This window comes from Eretmochelys imbricata, chromosome 4 (genome assembly GCF_965152235.1).
Source record: "Eretmochelys imbricata isolate rEreImb1 chromosome 4, rEreImb1.hap1, whole genome shotgun sequence".
Classification (NCBI taxonomy): domain Eukaryota; kingdom Metazoa; phylum Chordata; order Testudines; family Cheloniidae; genus Eretmochelys; species Eretmochelys imbricata.
The window spans coordinates 64,470,632-64,493,839 of record NC_135575.1 but is presented as its reverse complement, the minus strand read 5'-3'; the positions used below and the strand labels follow the sequence as shown (position 1 = coordinate 64,493,839).

The following is a 23,208-nucleotide window of genomic DNA, read 5'->3' as shown; positions in this document are numbered from 1 at the left end:
ACCCCTGATATAGACCATCCTTGTCACAGGAAAGCTTTCACACCACATGCATGCATAAGAGAAGTGCCAAAAAGAGGATAGTGATTTAGAAACTTGAACACCTTTTTAAGTGTACTCAAAGGAGGTGGGCTCAACAGCCAGCAAGCCAAAATCTTTAACCAGATTCTGTGAATATTAATCTGATCCTGACTCACTTATGTAAAATGGAGTATGTTAATGTTTTATTGTAACTTTGCCTTTGTAAAAGGTTTTAAATAATACAATAAATAGTACATAAATAAATACTAACAATAATGAAGAAACCACACAGACACAGTTAATTTCCAAATAAACATGATTACTAACTATATATAAATATATAAGTCTAGCTACATATATATGCTGCTTCTCTGTAGGTTCTGTTGGCTTCTGCTATAGAGATGGAGGCCCATTAGAGGGCTCCCAAACTATTTAAACGTTCCTGTGCACTCCTGTATTCTGTTCCTGGAAACTCCAACAACATTATATTGCACAGTCTCAAATGAAACAAATTGTTATTAACTGAAATTATTTATTAAAAAAGAAAACTATTTGCACTTGAGGCAATGTACTTCAGCACAAAGACAGACTCTTCACTATTGCTTGCCCAATATTATATGTACTTAACATTATATACCCTATCCTGCCATAAAAATTAATCTTTTCTTTTACTTTGCAGCTCACGTTATTTAGAAAGCGAAGCATAGCAACACAGGCAGGCAAATTGCCCAGTGTGGTGTGCCATCTAATATACCCACCCCTTTAGTTTTCTATAAAAGTCATTAACTAGCAATGATCAACAATGAAAAGGAAGCTTTATGTATGCGTTCCTCCCTTCTGAATCTATGAACAGCCTAATGGAGCTGTTTGGGAAATGTATTGGATTTGATGCCAAAGGTATGTAACAAGAAATATTATAATGCATTAACTTATACTTTACCTTTACTTGCCTTAAAATAGGTTTTTAGCATCTACAACCAAAATGGGAGTGGGGAATAATCTCCTTTCATTTGGAAGCTTGCTCCGAAGTTTTATTCATATATGGTGAGAATACACAAAGAAGAAGAGAGAAACAAATGATGTAATGAAAATTTAACATAATGAGTGTGACAGATGGAAATATGTATTTAGAAGTAGTAATAACTTATCTTTTAATACTACAGTTTTAACTAGACAATGGCCCCATAAGTGGTGGCATTATTTAATAATTGGTAGATTTTAAGGCCAGAAGGGAGGGACTATTGTATCATCTAATCCGACCTCCTGCATAACATGGGCCACATAATTTCCCTGAATTAATTCCTGCTTTAGGTCCAATATCTGTAGTTGAACTAGAATGTATCCTTTAGAAAAAAACATCCAATCTTGATTTTAAAATTTTCCACCACAACCTTTGAGAAGTTATTCCAATGGTTAATTACCCTCACAATTAAAAAATTGTGCCTTATTTCTTGTCTGAATTTGTGTATTTTTAACTTCCAGCCACTGGATCTTCTTATACCTTTGTCTGCTAAATTCAGGAGCTCTCTATTATCAGATTTTTGTAGGTACTTCATAAGTGAGAGCAAATAATTTCTTCTCTTTGATAAGCTAAATAGACTCAAGGAGCTCTATCACTGTAAGGCATGTTTTCCATCATTCTCATGGCTCTTCTCTGAACCCTCTCCAATTTTTCAACAACCTGCTTGGTGTGGACATCAGAACTGGACAAGGTATTCCAGTAATAGTTGCACCATTGGCAGATACAGAGATAATATAACTTCCCTATTGCAAATCAATGTTACCTGTTTTATATATCTAAGGATCATATTAGCCCTTTTGGGCACAGCATTGCACTAGGACAGGGGTGGGCAAACTACGGCCCATGGGCCACATCTGGCTCATCAGACCATTTAATCTGGCCCTCAGCTTCTGCCGGGGAGTGGGGTCGGGGTTTGCCTTGCTCCGGCGCTCCAGCAGGTGAGCTGGGTCGGGGGCTCCCAGGAAGCAGCCAGTACGTGGAGGAGTGGCCAGGCTCTGCTTGCTACCCCATCTGCAGGCGCTGCCGCCGCAGCTCCCATTGGCAGATGGGGCAGTGCGTAGAGCCGCCTGGCTGTGCCTTGGAGCCAGAGGAAGACATCTTTCTAGTAGCTGTTTGCGGTAAGCGCTGCCAGGAGCCTGCACCCTTGAGCTTTCCCCCTCCTCCTGTGCCCCAATCCCCTGCCAGAGCCCTGATGCCCCTTCTGCCCGCTGAATCCCAGCCCCACCCCAGCCCAGAGCCCCCTCTTGTACCTCATTCCCAGCCCCACCCCAGAGCCCTCACCCCTCACTGCCCCAAAAGCCTGCCCCATCCCTGATCCCCGTCCCGCCCTCCAAAGCCATTGGTCCCATACCGTAGCACCCTCCTGCTCTCTTATTGTTCTCTTAATTCTTTATTAATTGAGCCCCATATCAGCCATTCCATTATTTTGTTAGTTAAATACCATTAGCACTTATGTTGTTTCATACACTCAGACACAAATCTTAAAACACTTTACCTGTGCTGAATTACATACTTGTAACTTCCTTTCAATATATTGGAAATGAAAATATTCACATTGCAAATATATGATCAGGCAGGTTGCTCTAATATATTTAGACATTGCTGTAGAATGCTCAGTTACCATCATGTTCTAAAATAGTATTTTCATGAGAAATCTGTAAGTGACATAAAGACAGTCCTGAAGCCCTTACTCACATAATGAGATAGGGCTGAAGGAGCAGACTCTAAGATACTTGGTAACATCATGTATTATTACAAAAGTATCTACATGAATACATGCAGTATTATGTGTGCTTATTGTAGTTGCTATGTACAGCACTGGAATTGCATGTTACGTATTTGCACATGACGTATAAAACACTATTTTGCTGAATAAAGTAGCTTGAGTTTTGTAACAGTATATCGGTCATGATATACAGGTGAATGATACCATACATACTAAGCACAACCCTAGCCAGTGCAGCAGGTTGGAGCAGAGATACAGGCAAACATGGTCTCTGTTATAAGGACTCCTTTGTGAACTCAGCCAGGACTGGATTGCTTATGGTGACCTGAGGGAAACAGATGCAGACACATGCAATTAATTCACTTTGCTTATGCTCAGAGGAGCAGATCCAGCTACCACTGATACCAATTGCTACATACACGTATGGTGACTTGGGGAGAAGTTAAACCACGACTTACCTGTGGTGGTGAGGTCTGAAGTCCCATATGTTAGCTGGACATCTCTCCAAGAAACTTACTTGAGCTCAATAGAGAGATTCTGCCTGGCTGCATGTGTAGGGGTGATCTAGGGTAGGATGGGTTCCTTGCCCTGTAACAAGATTTAGCTCAGACCATTAAAAGTATTTGAGGAGCCTTGGGAATAAAAAGGTGCTACATAAACATTTATTTGGGATTTTCAGAAGAGCTCAGCATTGGTCTAACTCTACTTCTGTTGGAGTCAATGGAATCTTTAACAATGATTTCAATGGGATCAGAGACAGGCCAGTGTTGCTTGCTTATGAAAACTCTGCCCACAGTGCCAAATACTGCACACAGTTGCCAGCATATGTATGGTGGAGTCCAGGGGTACTACCAGAAGATGTAAAGATGTGGAGTAGTGACTTTTTTTTTTTTTTTTTTTAGGATCAGACTAAAATATTGGCCTTTAGCCAAGATAAAGGCCTACACTTTTCTTTTTGTACTCAGCCCTGAATATGGGGGTGGGGGGAGGAAGAGGGGGAAATGCACAGCTGCACTTTTCAGAAAGACATCTAGGAGGCATTGTGATGGTCACAATTTCTTCCATGCCCCACTCTTCCTCTGAGGTTGAAACAGTAGTTAACTGCAACTCCTGAAAGGGTGCAGCTCACTTCCTCCTGCTGGCCCAGCCAGCTTGTTGGCCACCATAGGTTAATGGCAGAATCAAGAATCTACCTATTTCTCACCCCTCTCCATCCTCCATGACCACTTGCCCTCTGGAGTGGGTGCATCTAGGATGTAGCCCTTGAGCTCTGCACAGAACCACCTAAATCCCTGGTAGCCTTAATGTGGCCACAGGGAGGCATTAGGGGGTGGGGCTTACACCCCATTGGTTGTTTTCTGTGGCTCTATTAGGGATAACGTTCCATCCCTAAATAGGCTGCAGAACTACTGAACCTACTTCCTGCTAAAATAAGGTTTATGTGGGTGGATGGGTGATTTGTTGTTTTTTGGGGGCGTGGGAGGTGGGGAGGGTAGTTAGTAACTGTTATGGATTGGGCTGAGGGAATCACCTATTCTCAGATCCTCAATATTATTTCTAGGTGAAGCGTCTTTAGGTTACTATTGTTCTGTATTTTACATGACGAGCTAGCATACAATATCCTCCACATAACCACCGTTAACTAAAGCACTTTGGCAAACTGTTGATCCTACTAGGGCTTTGTTGTACATAGTCATTGTTAAAATTCCCTCCTTTTGATGTTGTGAGATAGAAGGCTCTATTCCAAAACCTCAAAGGAGGGTTTAACACTTAGCATTTTGTGTAACTACTATATTTTCAAGTCCTTTATTATATACACTTCTGTAGCTCTTCAACTATTTTAAAACCAATGAAAAAAGCTGGGGGTAATAAGATAAAACCTCTCTGCTTTAAAGGTTTGGAACCATACTATACCCAAGAAAAATTCATGTAGAGTTAGCTCTAACCTTTGAGGTTGTAGCCTTCTAGCTTTTGTCCTGAAACATTCAATAATGAGAGAGGGAAATTTATTTAAAAATATTGTTTCCCCTTTTAACTCATTTGTAAGACTCAAGGCCTGACCCTGCATGGTTAATAGGAAGTTACTAGGAGCTCCAGCTGCTCAGCGTCTCATAGTAGGTGTGCAACATTCTGCAGATTACAGCCCTTATTAAAGTACCTCACCATTTAAGCCTTTGTCATAACATGCCAGGCTGAAGAGACTGTTAGTTTAAACTGAAGGACTACAGTTAAACTATAAGGATACGTTATTTCGTGTTCTCTGTTGCCAGGGCTCTTGCTTTTTCAGTGTCTCTTTGCAGTGGATGTTCAGGATGGACTGAGCTAATCTTCTCGTGCACAACTGTCTCGGAATTCTAAAACACCTTCAGGAGGGAGCTTTCTATTTTAGAAACAATATACCAGCTGGTTATAAACTCCTCTCTGGAGGGGCATTAGAAGTCTGTTTTGTGAGGAACTTCTGTGTAATGTAACATTTAAATCACTACCCTTTAAAAATTTTAACAAAAAAACCTACTGCTCACTTCTTATCTTGTCCAATGTTAAGGGTTGCTGGAAAAGATAAGGCTATACTTAACAAGGAAACCATTGCCTTCTTTGGAAGAAAGAAAGAAGTTTGACCATGAGTTTGCCACGTCCACTTCATTCCATGGGTTGCACCATATTGTCCAAACCCGGAGCAGGATACGAAAGGTCCTGTGGATGTTAGTGGTCCTGGGCTCTATCACCATTGTCGCTTGGCAAATCTGGAATCGATTCACCAATTATTTCAGCTGGCCAACCACAACTTCAATAGTAGTTCAGTATGTGGAAAACATTGAGTTCCCTGCTGTGACTTTTTGTAACTTGAACAGGTAAGATACATCAAATACATGCTGCAATAACAGATCTCTTTAATGTCCTATAAGGCATAATTATTCTGCAGAACATCTATTCAAATAAAAACTAAACACTGGGACAACCTACAGTCAATTTTTAACCTGGTGGACAGGGACTTAGTTTGATGCTGCTAGTGGGAGTTGACTGAATAGAAGAAATTCCTGAGCAAAATTTTAAACATCTTACTGCACTCAATACATCTAACTGCTCACAGAGCACAGTTCAAGGATACAACAGGCAAAGTATGTTGTTCAGCATTAAGGGCCATATCCTATTCGGTTTATTCAAGTGAGCAGCTCTTGACTTATTTGAACAAATTAGGTAAATAAGACAAGCAGAGTTTGGCTCTACAGGCTCTTTCCCATAGTTCTGGGTAAAATATTTAACTGAAGAGGAAGACATTTGAGAATCAGGGAATTTTTGACACTGAATTTCACTATAGAAGAGAGAGATTTTAAGAGATTGTTTTAATACCTCTCAGGTCAGGTGTCAGACTCAGTGTGGGCCATCAGAAATCATACTTTACTGACAGGTAGAATGTACATACATTATATAACCACAGGGTGATAAGTATATTTAGGTGACAGATGCTCATCCTGTAATCTTTTCTAAGGGACTGTTGCCAATCCCATCACAGAGACCAAACATATAGGCCAAAATTTTCAAGCCTGGGAGGCTAAAACTAGGCTTCTAAGTCCTTTTTTAAGATCCTACATAGAAGAAACTGGATTTTCAGAGGTGCAGAGCCCCAGCAGCTCCTGTTGATGTCAGTGGGTTGATGGGTATTCAGCACTTCTGAAAACTGGGTAACTTTTATTTAGGAAGTCATTTCAGGAATCTACACTTGAAAATATCGGCCATAATTCCCAAATCAGTTTAAAGTGCAATAATATTTATATACTTCACACAGATTCAGCTGGATACTTTTTAAAATAGTATATTGAACCTCATTACTATAGCAACCATTAGGTCCAATCTCAGAACCCATGCAGCGTTTCCCCACAATGTTCCACCGGGGAAATGAGCTTTGCTGTCTCCCATCTCCCAGCAGAATGAGTCACAGGTTTAACTCTCAGATGTCTGAGGCTCCCCTGGCCCTCAGTCCCTCCAGCTATAAAGCCATAGCAGGTTGTGTTGCAGAAAATGCAATGCCACCACTAGAATCCCATTTAGAAAGCAAAAGATACTACAAAATTATTAAACTAAGTAGGCAAGGTAATCACATATGCACCATGAAGAGGGTGGGTAGTGGGAAATACTATAAAAATACAATGCAGTTATTGTAACTATAGCTGCAGAATGTTATAGTAAGTTATCAGCAATTCAGAGCGTGACAGCTGGCCACTAACACGTCAGTGTGCTTCAACCCCCATCTGTTCATTTCAATCTTTATTATTTCTTTCTGGATTTAGTTAGCAGTCCTACTTTTGGAGAAAATGACAGTCATGGGTGTGGTGTGCTTTCAAAAGTAAAATTACAACCAAAGTTAACCCAGGAAGGAATAGCATTTTGTTGAGTTTCAACAAGATCTTTCTACCCATCCAGCCCACTATTTTTAGATATTAAAGTCCATTTGATCCATTTATTATCCTGCAGTATAAGGATACTTTCATATTAGTATTAGCATAAAATAGCAGTCCCAGAATAAGTCACATAATAATGGCTTATTATTCTCTGTTCAACACCATAAGTTCAAATCTACAATGGCTGTTCAGCAAATCCCTAATTCATGTCACCATAAAAGCATTTAACATTTTATATGGGAAAGGTGTTTTTAGGCCCCATAATATTTTAGGATTTTTAAACTGATGCTAGGTGTTAGATCCCCATCGTCACCCATGATTTATACCATTGCCTGCCACCAGGCTTCCTAGTAGTGGATGTCGGCTGTGCAAGATGGTTAGAACCTCCTCTACTCCAAGAAGTTGTGGATGTATAAGGTAGGTACAACCTCTTCTGCTGAGACACTGCTGTAAACAGACCAGACTGTCTAAGTGATGCACCGGGATATTCTTAGTTTTCAGGCACACAGGGTAACTTGATTTATAAAAAACAAGATTGTGTTATCCATTCATTGCGATGCAGAGTAAGGTGTGATTCCGGTGGACTAGACAATTAGTGTTTCGGGGAGAGTTTCAGAAAAAATACTGCTGCTACTGTTATAACTGTTCTCTTTCCTACAGATTCCAAGCCCATGCAGTAGCCAACCTCAGTATCGTTTTTTTCCTTTGGAGCATTGTGGCTGGAGTTCTTCGTACATTTACTATTGACAAGTTCTCTCAAGAGCTAACGGATTTCCTTCAGGGACACCAAAACTTCAGCATTAAAGAGTTTACCAGGAATAATGGCTTTTATCTCAACAACAGCACTTTGCTAGAATGTGATTTTTTTGGGCAGCCATGTTACCCGGAGGTAATATTTTTGCTTTTATCCTAAGAGTAACAATGTGACTAAAATGTGATATGGTCTCAAAAATAGGCTGTTTACAGGTCTTGTCTACAGTCATGAAATAAAACTAATCTGAATCACCAAATGACACTGTGGTGGGTAAGTCTAATTTTTCAAAGGCCACCTTTCAAGTGCCTCACAAGACCTGATCCTGCAGCCCTTATATATGCAAAATAAATCTCCCACTGATTTCAGTAGGAGTTTCTGCACATGGCTAATCAATGGGATTACTCATGTGCTTAAAATTAAGCACATGCCAAAGTGCTAGTCAGGGCTTTACTCCTCCCATGAAAACATATCAATTACGTGCAGAAATAAGAGGGATACTTCAAGAAAGCCAAAGTCAAATTTTTAGAATTTTTGAGCAAAAACAAAACAGAGGGCCTGATTTCTAACCTCACTTTACACGTATTTTATATCAGTGTACTTCAATGGAGTCACTCCCAATTTACAGTAAAGTGAGAACAAAATTAGATTGACAATCTTGCGGTGTCACCTAACCTTTATTGAGAACCTACAGCATGCTTAGAATTACTGATAGGGTTGTGTTGACTCTAATTTAAAATATATTAGCAGTAACAACAAGCCCCTTGTAGCTAAGACTCCAAAGCAATGAAAGACAATCAAAACAGCTAAATAGTATTTAGTCACACTATTCAGCCCTAATACCATCAGAGTAATATGCAAGTACTAGTCCATACTCATCTAGTTTACTATAGTTTCATCCATTCACTTGAAACAAGGAGCAGCTACTGAACTAATCATCATCTATTGAAAATTAAACTACTTGGAAGTGATCACCCATTTCCTTATGGAGAAATCCTGCAAAACTTAACCGGGTTAAAACCAATAGGATCCTATAAAGGTTACTCTAGGTAACCCACAGATTTCATAGAGAATGATAGTCCTTCTACAGAACTCCGTAGGCTGGTTTCTGTCAAATAGATCTCATACTGTAGGACTGTTTCTATGAGTGATTTACATACTCAACGGCCATTTTCACAGGATCACAAGCAGATCATTTAGAAAATTTAGCCCATAAAACATCCCCAACCCCACTAATTTAGGTTTAGATTCTCTCGTTTCAATTTTTACTTTTCTGTTTGTTTTCATTGTTTTAAAGGATTTTGAACATGTCTTTACTGAATACGGAAACTGCTTTACTTTTAATCACATGGATCTTCCAGCAAGGAGAAGAGTGAGTCTTTCTGGAAGAGGCTTAAGTTTACTTTTTGATATCAAACAGGTATAGACATCAAATAAGATATATACCTAAACATCCATTAACTTGTAGCTTCAAAGATTTGAAAGCTTGAAGGGACCATTATGTTAATCGAGTCTGATCTCCTGCATAACAAGGGCCATATAATTCCACCCATTAATTCTTGCATCAAGCCCACTACTTCTGGAGTGAGCTAGATCATATGTTTTAAAAAGACATCCAATCTTGATTTGAGAATTCAAGTGACAGAAAATCCACCACATCCCTTGGTAAATTGCACAAATGGTTATCATTACATTTGACTTGTATGAAATTAGTAATCCAAGGGCAAATACAGGACTTGCTACAGCTTCAAAAACTAGAAGTAGTAATGTGAGAATGAAAACTAATTTAAAATATCTTCAAGGTAGTGCCCTCTGCTTTATTCACTGACTTATTTGATTTTCCATTGAAGTCTGTTCAGAACTCGAGGAGACAGTCATTTGGGGCCAAATCCTGAGTGGTGTGGAATGTTGACTTCAGTGGGAGCTGCAGGTACTCAATACCAATTAGGATTTGGCCCTAAATTGGTTACCTCAGATCACTCTTGGCAGATTTCATTAGATACCACCACCAAATACAGAAAACCGTATGGGGAGGGAAATTCATGGGGAGGGAAATTTTCTAAATGACATCAAGGAAGAAAACTAAAAAATCTATGGTGATTTAAAAAAAGGGAGGGGAAGCAGCTGAGCACCAAGTGTTTCTTTTTAAGCAATGTAAGGAGCAACAGTGGCAGCTTCTGGAGGGAATAATGAGAATTGTGCTAGAACATGAAGACTAGTGCCATGTAAAGAGATGATTTTCAGGGTTGTGAAGAAAGCTTGGATTGTCCCTCATTGGAAGTTAAGGAGGGGAGAGGAAAGAAGAAAAATTAATCATTTTGTAAACTGGGAGGAACCTTAGATACCAAAGGACATTGAATTTGATTTACTTTTATATTTGAGCTTGTTTTTTTTTAATTGTCAGAGGTGATTTGTCACCAGTCACTGGAGATTCAAATCCAAGCAAAATGGTTGATGCAGCTTTAAAGCCCCACAGGGTAAATACATATCAAGCCATTGCTTTTCTAAGGAATTCTTTTTCTACCAGGCACAATTCACTGATGACCCTACCTTTGGCTTTCTTGATGCTGGTATAATTTATGTTGTCCATTCACCTAAAGAACCTCCACGTTTTGATGGCTTGGGCTTCTCAACACCAGTAGGTAGGCGTGCACACGCTGCAATCAGCCAGCAGAAGGTAAGCAATTTGTACCAGGATCAGTCCCTATCTTGCAAATGTATAAGTGCATTTCTAATCTGAAAAGTGGGAGTAAAATTGGTATTTTGAAGGTTCAGTATTTATTATGTCTCAGTGACTTCCAGAGGAAATTTTCTTTGTTTACAAGTAAAAAGCTGAATTCTTTCCTGGCCCCATATCACTAGTAATGCAGATGATACAGACCAAAGTATGTCTGCTTTTAGTTCCACCTTGAAAGCCCGTTGAAAGCTAGTGCTACAGTGGTACTACTATAATTTGAGACAGTAGTATCTTTATTAATGGGGATGATGCATGAAGAATAAAAAGCAACTTGACTTTCAGAACCCAGGCTGGACTGGCAATTAGAAAACAAGCATCATTTTACTTGTGAACTGAGCAAATTTGCTCTAGAAGTCACAGGGACAATAAAAATAGTGCCCAACCGTACTATATTTACATACAATTTTTACTGAAAAACACCAGCCTGAAAACAGTGCAGATTTTCTATACTATACGCACAGAGATCATGGAGGTAGTGGATTTTCTGCAGGGATTAAAATTACTCCCCTGTGTTTCTGCTAATTTCACTCTTGGGATGCTGTTTGAAGGCACATTCCCATAGAGCATCCATTTCAGACAGATATTTTAGACCTGCTTAAAGAGGAAGTATTTTGACCACTATCCTATTAAACCACAAAATGTGCATATATGTGCATTTTAAAACAAAAATACTCTTCAAGAACACTGTTTTGTGTTTCTCCTTCATCAGTGGACAAGATAGCTAGAAAATCAAAAAGAGCAACAGTCAAATTCTTTTCTCACTGAATTTAGGATTTGACCCTGGAAATTCTGCTTTCTGAACTGTTTCAAGGTGCTAGTAATATCACCAACTCTTGAACTCAGTTCTTAGAGAGGAAGTAAGTCCCTGATCCTGCAATGAAACCAGTCAGAGTGGACCCTTCTTCCTTGTAGAGCCCTACTGAAGCCCAATCTTCCAGGGTTCAAAGTAGCAGCCCTGTTAGTCTGTATTCGCAAAAGCAAGGAGTACTTGTGGCACCATAGAGACTAACAAATTTATTTGAGCATAAGCTTTCGTGAGCTCCAGCTCCAGGGGTTTGTGCTATCAGATTGCACAGCAGAATCAGGACCTCGGAGAGAAACCGCTATATTACTTTTTAAAAATAGTTTGATTTTTAAACTATACTTTGTTACTAATTTGAGATTATTTTTTACAGCAATTCTGCTTAACTTTTACTCAAGCGTCAGTTAACAATATATCAGATAAAGCTCTGTATTTAAAATAATGACAAGGATATTTTAAAGAATGCTATTTTTTAATCTAAAGACAGTTAATCAAGAATACCCTTGGGGAGAGTGCAATCCTAACATCAAACTTCAGCACCACAAGATCTATAGCACCTATGGATGTTTGCAGGAATGTAAGGCCAGGCACATACAGGACAAGTGTGGCTGTTTGCCATTTCTGCTTCCAGGTACTTTTTGAGACATGCTACATTTGTGCTTCAAAAGGTGCTCTGTGGCTCTTTTTAAATATTCTGCCTTGTCAAGTTTTACTTTCATTTAGAGAGCTCAGTCATCTCAGAATCCTGAACCCAGTTAGTACAGGTTGAAAAATTTAATAAAGTTTTAATGAATATTTTAAATTTCATTTTTTGTGTCAAATTTTGATGTTTTAGTGAAAGGCATTGAAAAAGTTTGACCAGCTCTAAACGCAACATCTGCTCAGACATCATTCTTCTGATGCACCCGGAAATGTTAATGAACATCCAAGATTACACCACAAACCTGTAATAGCTTCTGTCTTGTCTTTAAATTGACCCCTAAAGCACTGGGGTTAAAGCACTTGACTCAGCTGATGGGGACTAGCAGGACTGTAATATATGTGTTATGATCAAAACATCAAAATGCTCAGAGTGAACTCTCTTGAATCACATGGCCATCAACAAGGGTATTTTGGGCAGATTACTAGATTCACCCCAGGGCAGGGAGGTACACATTGCAAGGGTGTAGATTTTTCATCTAATCTAGTTCAAGTTCTTATTTTACACTATTTACACAGAGACCACCCATCATAAAAAACAAACATTAAAATAGATTTTACGTAAACCAGATTATTTCAGTATTAAACAGCAGATGGTAAGCAGCAGCAGGAAATGTATAATATAAAAGGTGAAGTTAGCCTGTGCATTGTATTTAGTATATTCTCTCTAATAACTTATCTAGACCTTTGTGTGTCAAGACGTAAGGATTTCCTAATGCTGAAGAAAAGGAAACCTGACTATTGCATCCCTTCTTTATAACTCAGATCATCTATCCCTACACTAGCCCTCCCGACTCCATGCCACCCTGTTTTCTAGCACTCTAGCACTCAAATAAATCAGAAGACTATCCCCCTTAGTGCTAAGAGCAGAGGGAATTACATCACTTACATTGGATTAAAGGCCTTTCCATTCCCATTGAGTCAGGCAACTTATTAAAGTGCCGAACTTTAGGCACCCACTTTAGAAAGTGTTGGTCTATTGAATCACCACTTTTCTGTAGAGAGTAAACTTAATTGCTCATTAGTAGAGTTGGGCAGAATTTTCTAATGAAAGTTTTGTTGGAATATGCTGGTTCGTCAAACCTGAACCGTTTCATGAGAATGGCTTGAGTTCAACAAACTTTCATGGAATCAGCCAAGATTCTGTCGGAAGTCTGCCTGGCAGGGTGCCAGGGACCCCAGCATTGTAGGGTCTATGGCTCTAGGTCAGATGCACCACTCCGGGACTTTCCAGGAACTGGAAACCTGAAGCCCTCTAATGAGGGTTTGGCTCCTGGCTCTGCATCAGGCAGCCTGGATGCCCTTAGAACCCCAGCTCAACCCATATTACATAATATAGAAATCAAGGTTACAGATCTAGCATATCTATGAGAAAAAAAAACTGAAGTGATAAGGCACAAAGAAGCCCAGCTGCCTCTGAACAGCTATGAAAAGGACACATTGGCCAAGAAGGATGTGCCAGTAAGGATAAGACTGGGGTGGAATCCTAGCTCTCCTGAAGTCAATAGGAGCTTTGAATTTTACTTCAATGGGGCCAGGTCTTTAGGCTGGCCTTGCACGTAGTTTAAGAACTATCAATCAAAATAGTAAGAAATAATACACACCTCACTTCTTTCCCCCAATTTACTTATGTAATTAAGAACTGAAGTTTCTGACCTTACCTCCCTAAAATATTTGTTTTACATAATATATTGGGTGGATGCCCTGAAGTCCATAGGCAGGATTGATAGACTCACAGCTATAATGAAATTTACTCTTATTTTTAAATTTTACAAAGTTTTTCTGTTATGTGCCATATTGTGTTGATAACAATGAACAGTGCTGCACCAAACTGATCTTGCAGTCACTGAAAATGTGGAATAAAGCTGTAGATTTCAAAGGTGTTACTTTGTATTTACACTACTGCAACTGAGAGCAGAAACTGACCCACTAGCTTTAGTGAAGTAGTTAATTTGAATTTGTATACTCCAAGCTTTAATTATTATTATTATTACTGTTTTGAAGGAAACGGAACAGAATGTGACCTACAAAAATTCTACAATTGTGTTTCTCCTGCACTCTGTAAGTAACGGTTTAATTAACATATTAATATTTTTCTATTCTTGAGCTTCATTAAAAGTACATTAGATGGCTCCAAGTGTGCACTGGAAAATAGCTAGAAATTGGTAAGAAAACGAATACAACGTTGCAACTGAACTAGAACATATATGGTTAGGTCATTAGACAGTCTCAAAATGAAGAATGGCAATAGGACACTGAATAAATGTCTTTTTTTAAAAAACCTCGTTACCCATGTTATGAATGGCACCTTACATTTTAAAAACAAAGACTGCTTACCTATTCATTTGCACCATTTGTTTGCATTTCTGCATTTTCTGAGTTTGGAAACTGCAGATGAGTCTGCTTCAATTTTCTACTTAGAGACAGCTTTACTTCTTGGGTCTTCTGCCCTCGTGCAAGGCTCTTGCATTTCTAGTGCTGCAGAGGGTTAGTGAAATTTTTAATCTGTTTTCATGAGTATTTGTAAATGGCCGCACTTTTATTCATGTTAGGCTTTGTAAATGTAACCCTTTCACCGAAAACCCTATTCCAGCAATTGTGCTGCAGAAACTTCCTCAGAGGGGTTTTTTGGCCTTGAAGGAAGGATTTATCACTAGCCCATACCCTGCACTTTTACTCAGAGCCCAGTCTGGCTACTCTGGGTCCTGCACTTAAATTCTGCTTCTCTGGTTATTAGAAGTGCTTAGTACTTTAAATATTGGGCCCAAAAATTAGCGGTTACATGTTATTACTATTATACAGCTATCATTTCTTTCTAGTACTAGAATGAATAGATATCTTCGCAGGAGGAAACAAATACCTTTTCAGGGAGTTAGACACTCTTATTGCACTAACAAATCACTTAAAAACTTTAAATTGGAATAATATTTTTTGTTTCTAAAACAAAAATTAGTTCTACATTTGTTAAATATCACAGTAATTCACTTCTATGTGCAAATGATTAGTGCACACTAGGTTTGAAAATTGTTAGTCACTTTTACAAAGTGCATTCTCCTGTTGCAAGTGATGAGCTGATGTATTATTTCTCATCAGAGTTGGAAAACACCTTCTCAATACTGTTTTGTATATCGTTACCTGAACTGAATCTTCATTCTCAATGGCATGAAAGTGTAAGAAAAAGCCAGTAAGGTCAACTTTTTGCTTCTATTGGAAGGCTTCTAAGTGTCAGACACATGTGGTGCTCAAATTAAATCTATTATGACTGAGGCTGGATTTTTGTCACCACTCTTAAGGGAGGCATTGATTCCATAATGTTCATGTTCCTAAATATCAATGATCTTCGACATTTAGGGATTTTAGGGAGGAGGTATTTCAGTCAGTAGATATTCTGAGAAGTAGCTGAAAGCCTCAAAGAGAACCTTGAAAGATAGAATAAATGTAAACTCTGAGTTTCATGAAGGTGAATAGGACAAGAGCTCAGAAACAATATAGCAGTGACACAAAGAACTAGAACAGTAGGCTTTCACCGAGAGCTTTAATTCCACATTAGGATACAAGATGCTCAGGTGCTAAAATAAAATAAATAAATATAGCTATTTAATAAGTGCCAAATATTTATTATTTTAAAAAAACCCTACAAAAACCACATATGAGATCCATGTTGAGTTTACCAAGGTTTACTCCAGGGAAACAACTTTTATATTATGGTCACAGTGGAGGTAATAAAGTCTGACCAGATCTTCAAGTCCATTTCCCCTGAATGCATGAAGTTGTCTCCATGTAGACAATATAGCTGATACACACTAAACCTTGGCAGAAAAGGCAAGGAAGTGTCAAAATTACTAACGAAGTTTATGTTAGTTACACCAAATTGAAAAGTTAAAGTTTATTTAGGAAAACCACTGTCAGAGGGCCAGATACCGTTCTACATTTTTTTAGTGTGCTTAGCACAGGAAAGGGGGTTGAGGGGCAAAGGCTGGCCACTCCACTGATGAGACTATCTAAAATAGAGTTTGCTGTGGCCATGCTCCCTGGGATCTCCCACATCCTACAGAAAAATTCACCTTACGCTTGGAGTAGGGGAGCATTTGCTGTGAGAGCCAAGGGAGATCCTATAAACTTGTACTTCTTTATGCTATTCCAGCAGCATAAAAGGGAACACAGTGCCAGGCTGAATTTGTATAAAAGACTTAAAAATCCTGTCTATAGAATTTTGACAATTTTAACTGTTTTCTAGCACAGTGACTTTTCCTAAGAATTGCCATGACAAAATGACAACCCTACATGTGGAATTACTCATTGTCACAATGACCATACAGATCTGAATATCTGTGACTTCAAGTAACAATGCCAGAATGTAGAAACACACAAAAGAAGCATAAGACAGACAGAACGGATTCTGTCTACACAAAAAATGTTGCACATACCGTGCTTTAACGGTGATTCTTCTCAGATAGTGTAAAACAATGGGATTATCAAAATGGAAATATATTAAATGGTCAAAATGTTCTTACTGAGATTTGCAAGGTAGTCATCAAGAACTAAACAAACATTAGCCCACAGACCATCAACACCAATCCTGCAATCACTTCTGCACACAGAGAAACTCCATGATAAAAGGTCAGCAAGACATGGTCCAATGGATTAGCCTTGAGCCCTAGTGGCAGAAGTCCTACATTCCCATTTCCAACTCTACCATGAACTTTCTGTGTGGTCTTGCACAAGTTGTTTATAAGGACCTGAGCATCCAGCCTCTCACTGGAGTGAGAGAGAATAGCAGGTTCTGAGCACCTTTGGGAAAAAAGAAAAACCAGGCAGTTAAGAGTCCTGTGCCTCGGTTTCTACCACTATAAAATGGGAATAATAATATTCATTCACTTTTGTAAAATATTTTGGGATTCACATATAAGAGCCATCTATAATAACTATGTTACTTATTGGAGTCAATTCTATGAATTAGTTTCCCAAACTTCCTTTGTATAAAACGAAATATTACAAACTTCACATTCCTTCGAACATACATTGTATTGATTCATTTTCCTGAAATTTCAGATAACATAGAACTAATGGGACTATGTACGGTGGGAACCCACAATTCCACTTGTCCTGTGCCTTGTGAAGAAACAGATTATCCCACCACTGTCACCTATTCAAGTTTTGTGAATGAAAAAGCCTTAAAATTCCTTTCCACGAAGCTGAAGAGAAGTCCAGAGTACGTCAGGTAATCTTATTTAAAACTTTGTCTTTACAAGGAATATGCTGGATCACTTACAGATGCCATCTTTATTGATTTATTTCCAGGGCCTGACTAAAATGTGAACTCTGTTCAGTTACATGAGCTCTTGCTTTGTATACAATATTAAGAACAATGCCTGCAATAGATGTGAAGTATGCTCATAGGAAATTGACCAAGACACAGTATTTTATTGTTTTATACCTGTTGCTATGTGGGTATCAAATTAGATAACCTATAAGACTAGTGGTCTCAGGTATTTTCCCCTGCAGTGACCCCCATATTAGAAATATTATAGCCATCAAGGTTTAGAACCCCTCCTGCACCTAGCCATAAAGAAAGATGTCATGGCTGTGATCCTCCTGAAACCTGTTCATCACCCCCAGGAAGAGAGTTTGTACAATAGGCAATACTGAGATCTTGATCCTGATACAACTGAAGTCATTGGCACAACGCCACCCTACATCAATGGAAGCAGGATTTTTCCTTCCCTTAAGATAAAGTAGAAGTACCTGTAAAACCTGAGGAAAATGAACTGTTCGCTGCTGTGGGTTGAAGGTTACAGGTCGAATGTTGAGTTTTATCGATATTAGGCTTAATATAATTCACCCCTCACACAGAGTACTCAGATAATATTTGACGCTGTATCAATTCCCAAGAAAAAGTAGATAAGGCAGATAATACAATACTATTTATTAGATTACCAAATATTGTATAACATACAAGTTTTCCAAAAGGGAGACCTTCACTTGGGAAAGAGATCTTTCAGATGCTTGTGTAGTCTACTTTATCAATTGGTCCAATAATATATATCACATACCTACATAACCTCACAGATTACATTAGCTCAATAATTCATAGATTCATAGATATTAAGGTCAGAAGGGACCATAATGATCATCTAGTCTGACCTCCTGCACAATGCAGGCCACAGAATCTCACCCACCCACTTCTGCGATAATAAAGATCTCTGTTTAGCAAATGTATGAACTAATGTAATCTTACCCATTTCTCCTTAAATTTGTAACAGGAAAAACATGAGCAAGCACTTGATATAGTCTGTTTTGATAAATTCTTACTGGATTTACTTACTAAAAGTAGTCTTCAAGTCTGGAAGAGGAGAACAATTTGTAGAACATGACATTAGGAAACACAGAACCCAATTGTCAAAGGGTCTTTAACTCAGTCCATAAAAACTGTTTGTATATCTGTAAGCACAATTAGAAGCACAAGTACAGTAGAACCTCAGCTTTACGAACGCTTCGGGATGGAGGTTGTTCGTGACGTTGAACAAAACGTTATGGTTGTTCTTTCAAAAGTTTAGAACTGAACATTGACTTAATAATACAGCTTCGAAACTTTACTATGCAGAAGAAAAATGCTTCTTTTAACCATCTTTAATTTAAACAAGCACAGAAAGTTTCCTTATCTTGTCAAATCTTTTTTTTAAAAAAGCTTTCCCTTTATTTTTTATATTTAACATGGTACTGCACAGTATTTGCTTTTTCTTTTTGTCTCTGCTGCCTGATTGCATACTTCCAGTTCCAAATGAGGTCTGTGCTTGACTGGCCAGTTCATAACACTGGTGTTGTGATTGAGGTTCTACAGTAAAATGCAGTAGATGTGAATAGGTGCATGGACAGATACTATATACACAAAAGACTGTAGATGTTTTAAAGAATTGTTTGGAAGTTTTGGCCCATAGAATATCCAAGTTGCTTAATTGTTTGTGAGAGTATTGAATTTCTTGTTCTTGAAACCATGGTTAAACGTATATTTTGCACGTGAACAAAGGGCATACAAAAGGCATGCGAATTAAGCATATTATTAAAAGAAATCTATATTAAGCCATTGAAAAGTCCACAACAACATTATGTATTTCACTTTGTCAATTATTTTATTGTTTTTAAACATTAGACAAACCAGCAATTACTCAATTAACCAAGTCAAAATACCAAAAATTATTCTGTTACCAAGTCCGTAGCCAATACGAATCAAGCCAATATATTAATTAGTACATACCATAAATTACCAAATGTAGGGATCTATTGATTTTTGAGGATGTAAAAGGGTAGAGCTAACTATTTACAGCCTTATTACAAATATACACAATAGCAACTCCTCAGTAATGCTAGGGAGCATAATTAATAGGATCCATTAACAGATGGATTTATTGTTATTATCAGATGTCATGTACAGTTTAGAATGGTCACCTGATGAGATTGCAGAAGAAAATCTTAGGCAGCAAATACTTCATTTTCAGTGAAAGTGGGTAAATGAGCTACCTTACATCGTTACACCTAAAAACTGTAGTCATGAGTTTCCATAGAGAATTCACATTATTAAAAACCATGATCACATCTGTGTTTAACAATATTTCCTTTCAATAAAGTGAAACACTTATTTTTGTGTTCTAATCTACAGTGATTATGGAAAGAACTCTTATGATCTCTGTGATTAAGGTGTCTATTTAGCAGCTATGTGGAATCTCTTTCCTGTTAACTATGGTATCATAGGGCCAGATTCTGATATCCTTATTCTCACTGAGTAATGCCATAGGCCCAATCCAGAAAAGACTTAGTCATGTGCTTAATTTTACACACTGAGTAGCCCCAATGAAGTAATGGGGCTAATGGCAGAGGACAAAAGTTATACATGCACATAAGTCATTGCAGGATTGGGGCTCTAAGTAGCCTGGTCTACACTTCCTAGGCTGGCATAGCTATGGTGCTCAGGGCTGAGTGCCATGCTATTCCAATCTAGCCCCCAATGTATATGCAGCTAAGTCAACAGAAGAATACGATCAACATAGCTCCCATCTCTTGGGGAGATGGAGTTCCTACAGTGACAGAAAACAAACGTTTGGCCGCGGTACTCTCACGCCTGAGCTATGGGCTATTTTGATGTGGGGCTACTTCAACCTCGCTTTTTGAAGGTGTTCTATTTTGGATAAATAGTTAAGAGTAATTAGGCCAGAAACTCTATAGCCTGATGGTTAGGGCACCCACCTGGAAGGTGCGAGGCCCTTTTCAAATCCCCTCTCTCTCAGGTAGTGGGGGGTAGAATGGGGGTGGGGGGGAAGAGAATTAAAACCAAGTCTCCTACATCCCAGGTGAGTGCTCTTACCATTGGGGTAAAAGTTATGAGGTAGGTGGTGACTCCTCCTGCTTCTCCAGCCAGCTTTTGGACCCTATGTGGTATGCAGCCTCTGAGTGTGCCGACTAGATTGGGCTTCCCAGGTGAGATAGGTGCTCCTCCATCTATTTTTCCCTGGTTCATGTATTGGTGGGAACCAGGCATCCAGATGCCTAGAGCAATACACCAGCACACATTCCCAGAGGCAAAAACTTAGGCTACCAAGGTACTTTTACAGTGGAAAAATTTAGCACCTACATCATTTGGCAGCAGATGAGCATTGATCTTGTGGATCACATTGTAGCCTAAAACTCTGATTTAGGTGCCTATATTTGGGGTTTAGGTGCCTAAGTACCCTTGTGGATCAGGGCCCTACTTCATATCTTTGTCCACTCAGGCTTACTCCCTATAATACAGTCTTCAGCCCTGATCCATGCATGGTTGGATCCCTATGCCTGTGCAGACTTAACTATATGAAAGGGGTTTTAAGAGGGAAATTCTGGGTGTACCTCCACAGTAATGAACAGACAGGCTTCCAGCACTTCACAAGAGAGATTGTTCCACACTCTAGTAGACAACTGCTAGGAAAATTTCCCTATCATCTCAAATTCATTTTTGTCAGTTTCATTTCATTGCACTTTGACAGTGACGATCATTCCTGTAACATTTTTCCAGTAGGAATTTAATTTCTAACTATACAGCTAATGACAGAAATAAGTAGCAGTACTGACTGTCAAATTAGACTATATTTGTGTTTGTCATCAGGGAGAATCTTGTGTATATTGACATTAAATATCATAACCTGAACTACAAAATGACTCGACAGCAGAAGGCCCGGAGTGTATCCGAGTTGCTTGGTAAATATTCATTGATTAATATTTATTTTTCTTTCAAATCTATTCTTTTTCCAGACACTCCGGTCAAGTTTCTGAGCAAGAGTAATGTCCACCTTATTCTATCAGCAACTGTCAATCACTGTTCCAGAACTTAGGTTCTAAGAAGAATGTGCTGCTGTCCCATTAAAAGGGTCAGTAGCATAGACAGTACCTCTAATGGAGATTAAGAGCCATATTCTGCTTCATTGTACCTAAGGGAGTTCTGGGGACAGTGATCACTTTTACTAAAGTTTTCTTTAAAAACTTGTAAATACTGTACAATGAGTTATGTTGGGTTGTAGGTTTTATTTTGAATATTTGAATATTTCTCCCATAAACATTCAAAAACAGTTAATTTTTTTTAAATGACGAATTATATATAATTAGCATCTTTAGTACTGGAACCTAGCAGGGTTTTCTTTGCTTGCTAGACTAAACCAAAAGCTTAGGCTGACATGCATTTATTTTCTTCTATTACAGCTGACGTTGGTGGCCAACTTGGTTTGTTTTGTGGAGCCAGTATGATTACAGTCATAGAAATTGTTGAGTATGTTTTCACCAACTTCTGTTGGCTGTGCATCTTTCTTCTACTGAAAGCTCCAGAAATGCCCCAGTGGAATATTCCAGCCCAGAACGAGCAGACAGACAAGAAGGGAATACAAGAATGCTAATGGCTTGTCAAGGCACAAAGCCTCACTGTCTCCTGTAACTTGCCCTCATTTTTAATATACTAAGAGAAAATTGATATTTAACCTCAACTGGTTTTCCCCACTTAACAGCTATAAATAACGCAACAATGGAATTCTAAACAATAGTCATTGGAAAGACTCTGTTTCTTTCTCTTACAATGAGAGATGTAATCTTTATATAACCCAATATAATTTTTAGTCGCTGAGCAAATGGTTTCTGCTGGCACATAACACTATTGCATGTTTGACGGAGTTGAAGACTCTTGCAGTTTGGGTAAGCTAAATTAATGGTCTCACAGAGATAATTTCAGCTCTTCAGGGTCACTCTCCATCACTCTCAAACAAATCTTCCTAATAATTATTATTACAGAAGTGATGATGCACTGCTGAAGAAGAGGGTATCCCCACTGACCACAGGATATTTTGCCGCAGTCCACCTGCAATTATGGTTAAATGTCCCATTAAAAAGTCTATGGAAGTTTTGCCATGAAACTAACTCAATGGAATTAGGAGGTGGCCCCTAATGCATAACAACATTTAAATTAGGGTGTGTCAGTCCCAGATTAGATAAATAAATAAAAACCTATGAGTCAGCCTACCACAGTGCTTAGAAAGGCAAGAATACCCTTGGCATTTGCCCTTAATGAGAGTGAGAGCTGGGAAAGGATAACCAAAACTTGACATTCTTGGTTTCCTTAAACACAGCTTGTGGTAAGCATGTGACTTTTTGTATTGAAAAAAATATTAAAAGGTTATAATTAAACTACTGTAAAGGTTACTCACAGTAACTTAATTACCTTATCTCACATTGTTATTAGTGGAAATAAGTGACTCAATAAATACAGTAAATGAAGAGACTTCAGGGCGACTTAACAAAGTTTCAAAATTATTAAACAGATTGATGAGGATTAAGGTCCAAGTCCTGTGGAAGTTAACAGAAAGAGCCCAATTGTTTTGGACTTGGATCAGACCCTAACTGTACATACTTGTGAAACGTTCAAAATCTTGTTACCAGAGTTAAAGAATTAAGTGCAAATAAGAGTTCTCAGCAAATAAGAGAACTACTTCATGCATAAAGTAGTCAAGATGGAATAAGCTACCGGAGAAATTTACGATGGAAGC

General features: G+C 38.6%; 1 protein-coding gene across 1 annotated transcript; it reads left to right on the top strand.

The window, feature by feature from the left end:
* The first annotated feature begins 875 nt into the window (after positions 1 to 875).
* ASIC5 (acid sensing ion channel subunit family member 5) lies at positions 876 to 22,068 on the top strand. The gene is made up of 10 exons (XM_077816157.1): positions 876 to 915; positions 5,311 to 5,617; positions 7,826 to 8,054; positions 9,214 to 9,336; positions 10,444 to 10,593; positions 11,939 to 12,086; positions 14,159 to 14,215; positions 17,207 to 17,375; positions 21,288 to 21,379; positions 21,878 to 22,068. Exons 1-10 carry the CDS (start codon positions 876 to 878, stop codon positions 22,066 to 22,068), a joined length of 1,506 nt encoding a protein of 501 aa, XP_077672283.1.
* The last annotated feature ends 1,140 nt before the right edge of the window (positions 22,069 to 23,208 follow it).

What these genes read in the sequence shown, in the direction of transcription:
- ASIC5 (XM_077816157.1), top strand. Translation starts at nt 876, where the DNA reads ATGGAGCTGTTTGGGAAATGTATTGGATTTGATGCCAAAG. An exon ending in TACTTTTTGATATCAAACAG is followed by an intron (nt 9,337 to 10,443) that starts GTATAGACATCA and finishes TTTTTCTACCAG; the next exon opens with GCACAATTCACTGATGACCC. An exon ending in CTGCAATCAGCCAGCAGAAG is followed by an intron (nt 10,594 to 11,938) that starts GTAAGCAATTTG and finishes TTTAATCTAAAG; the next exon opens with ACAGTTAATCAAGAATACCC.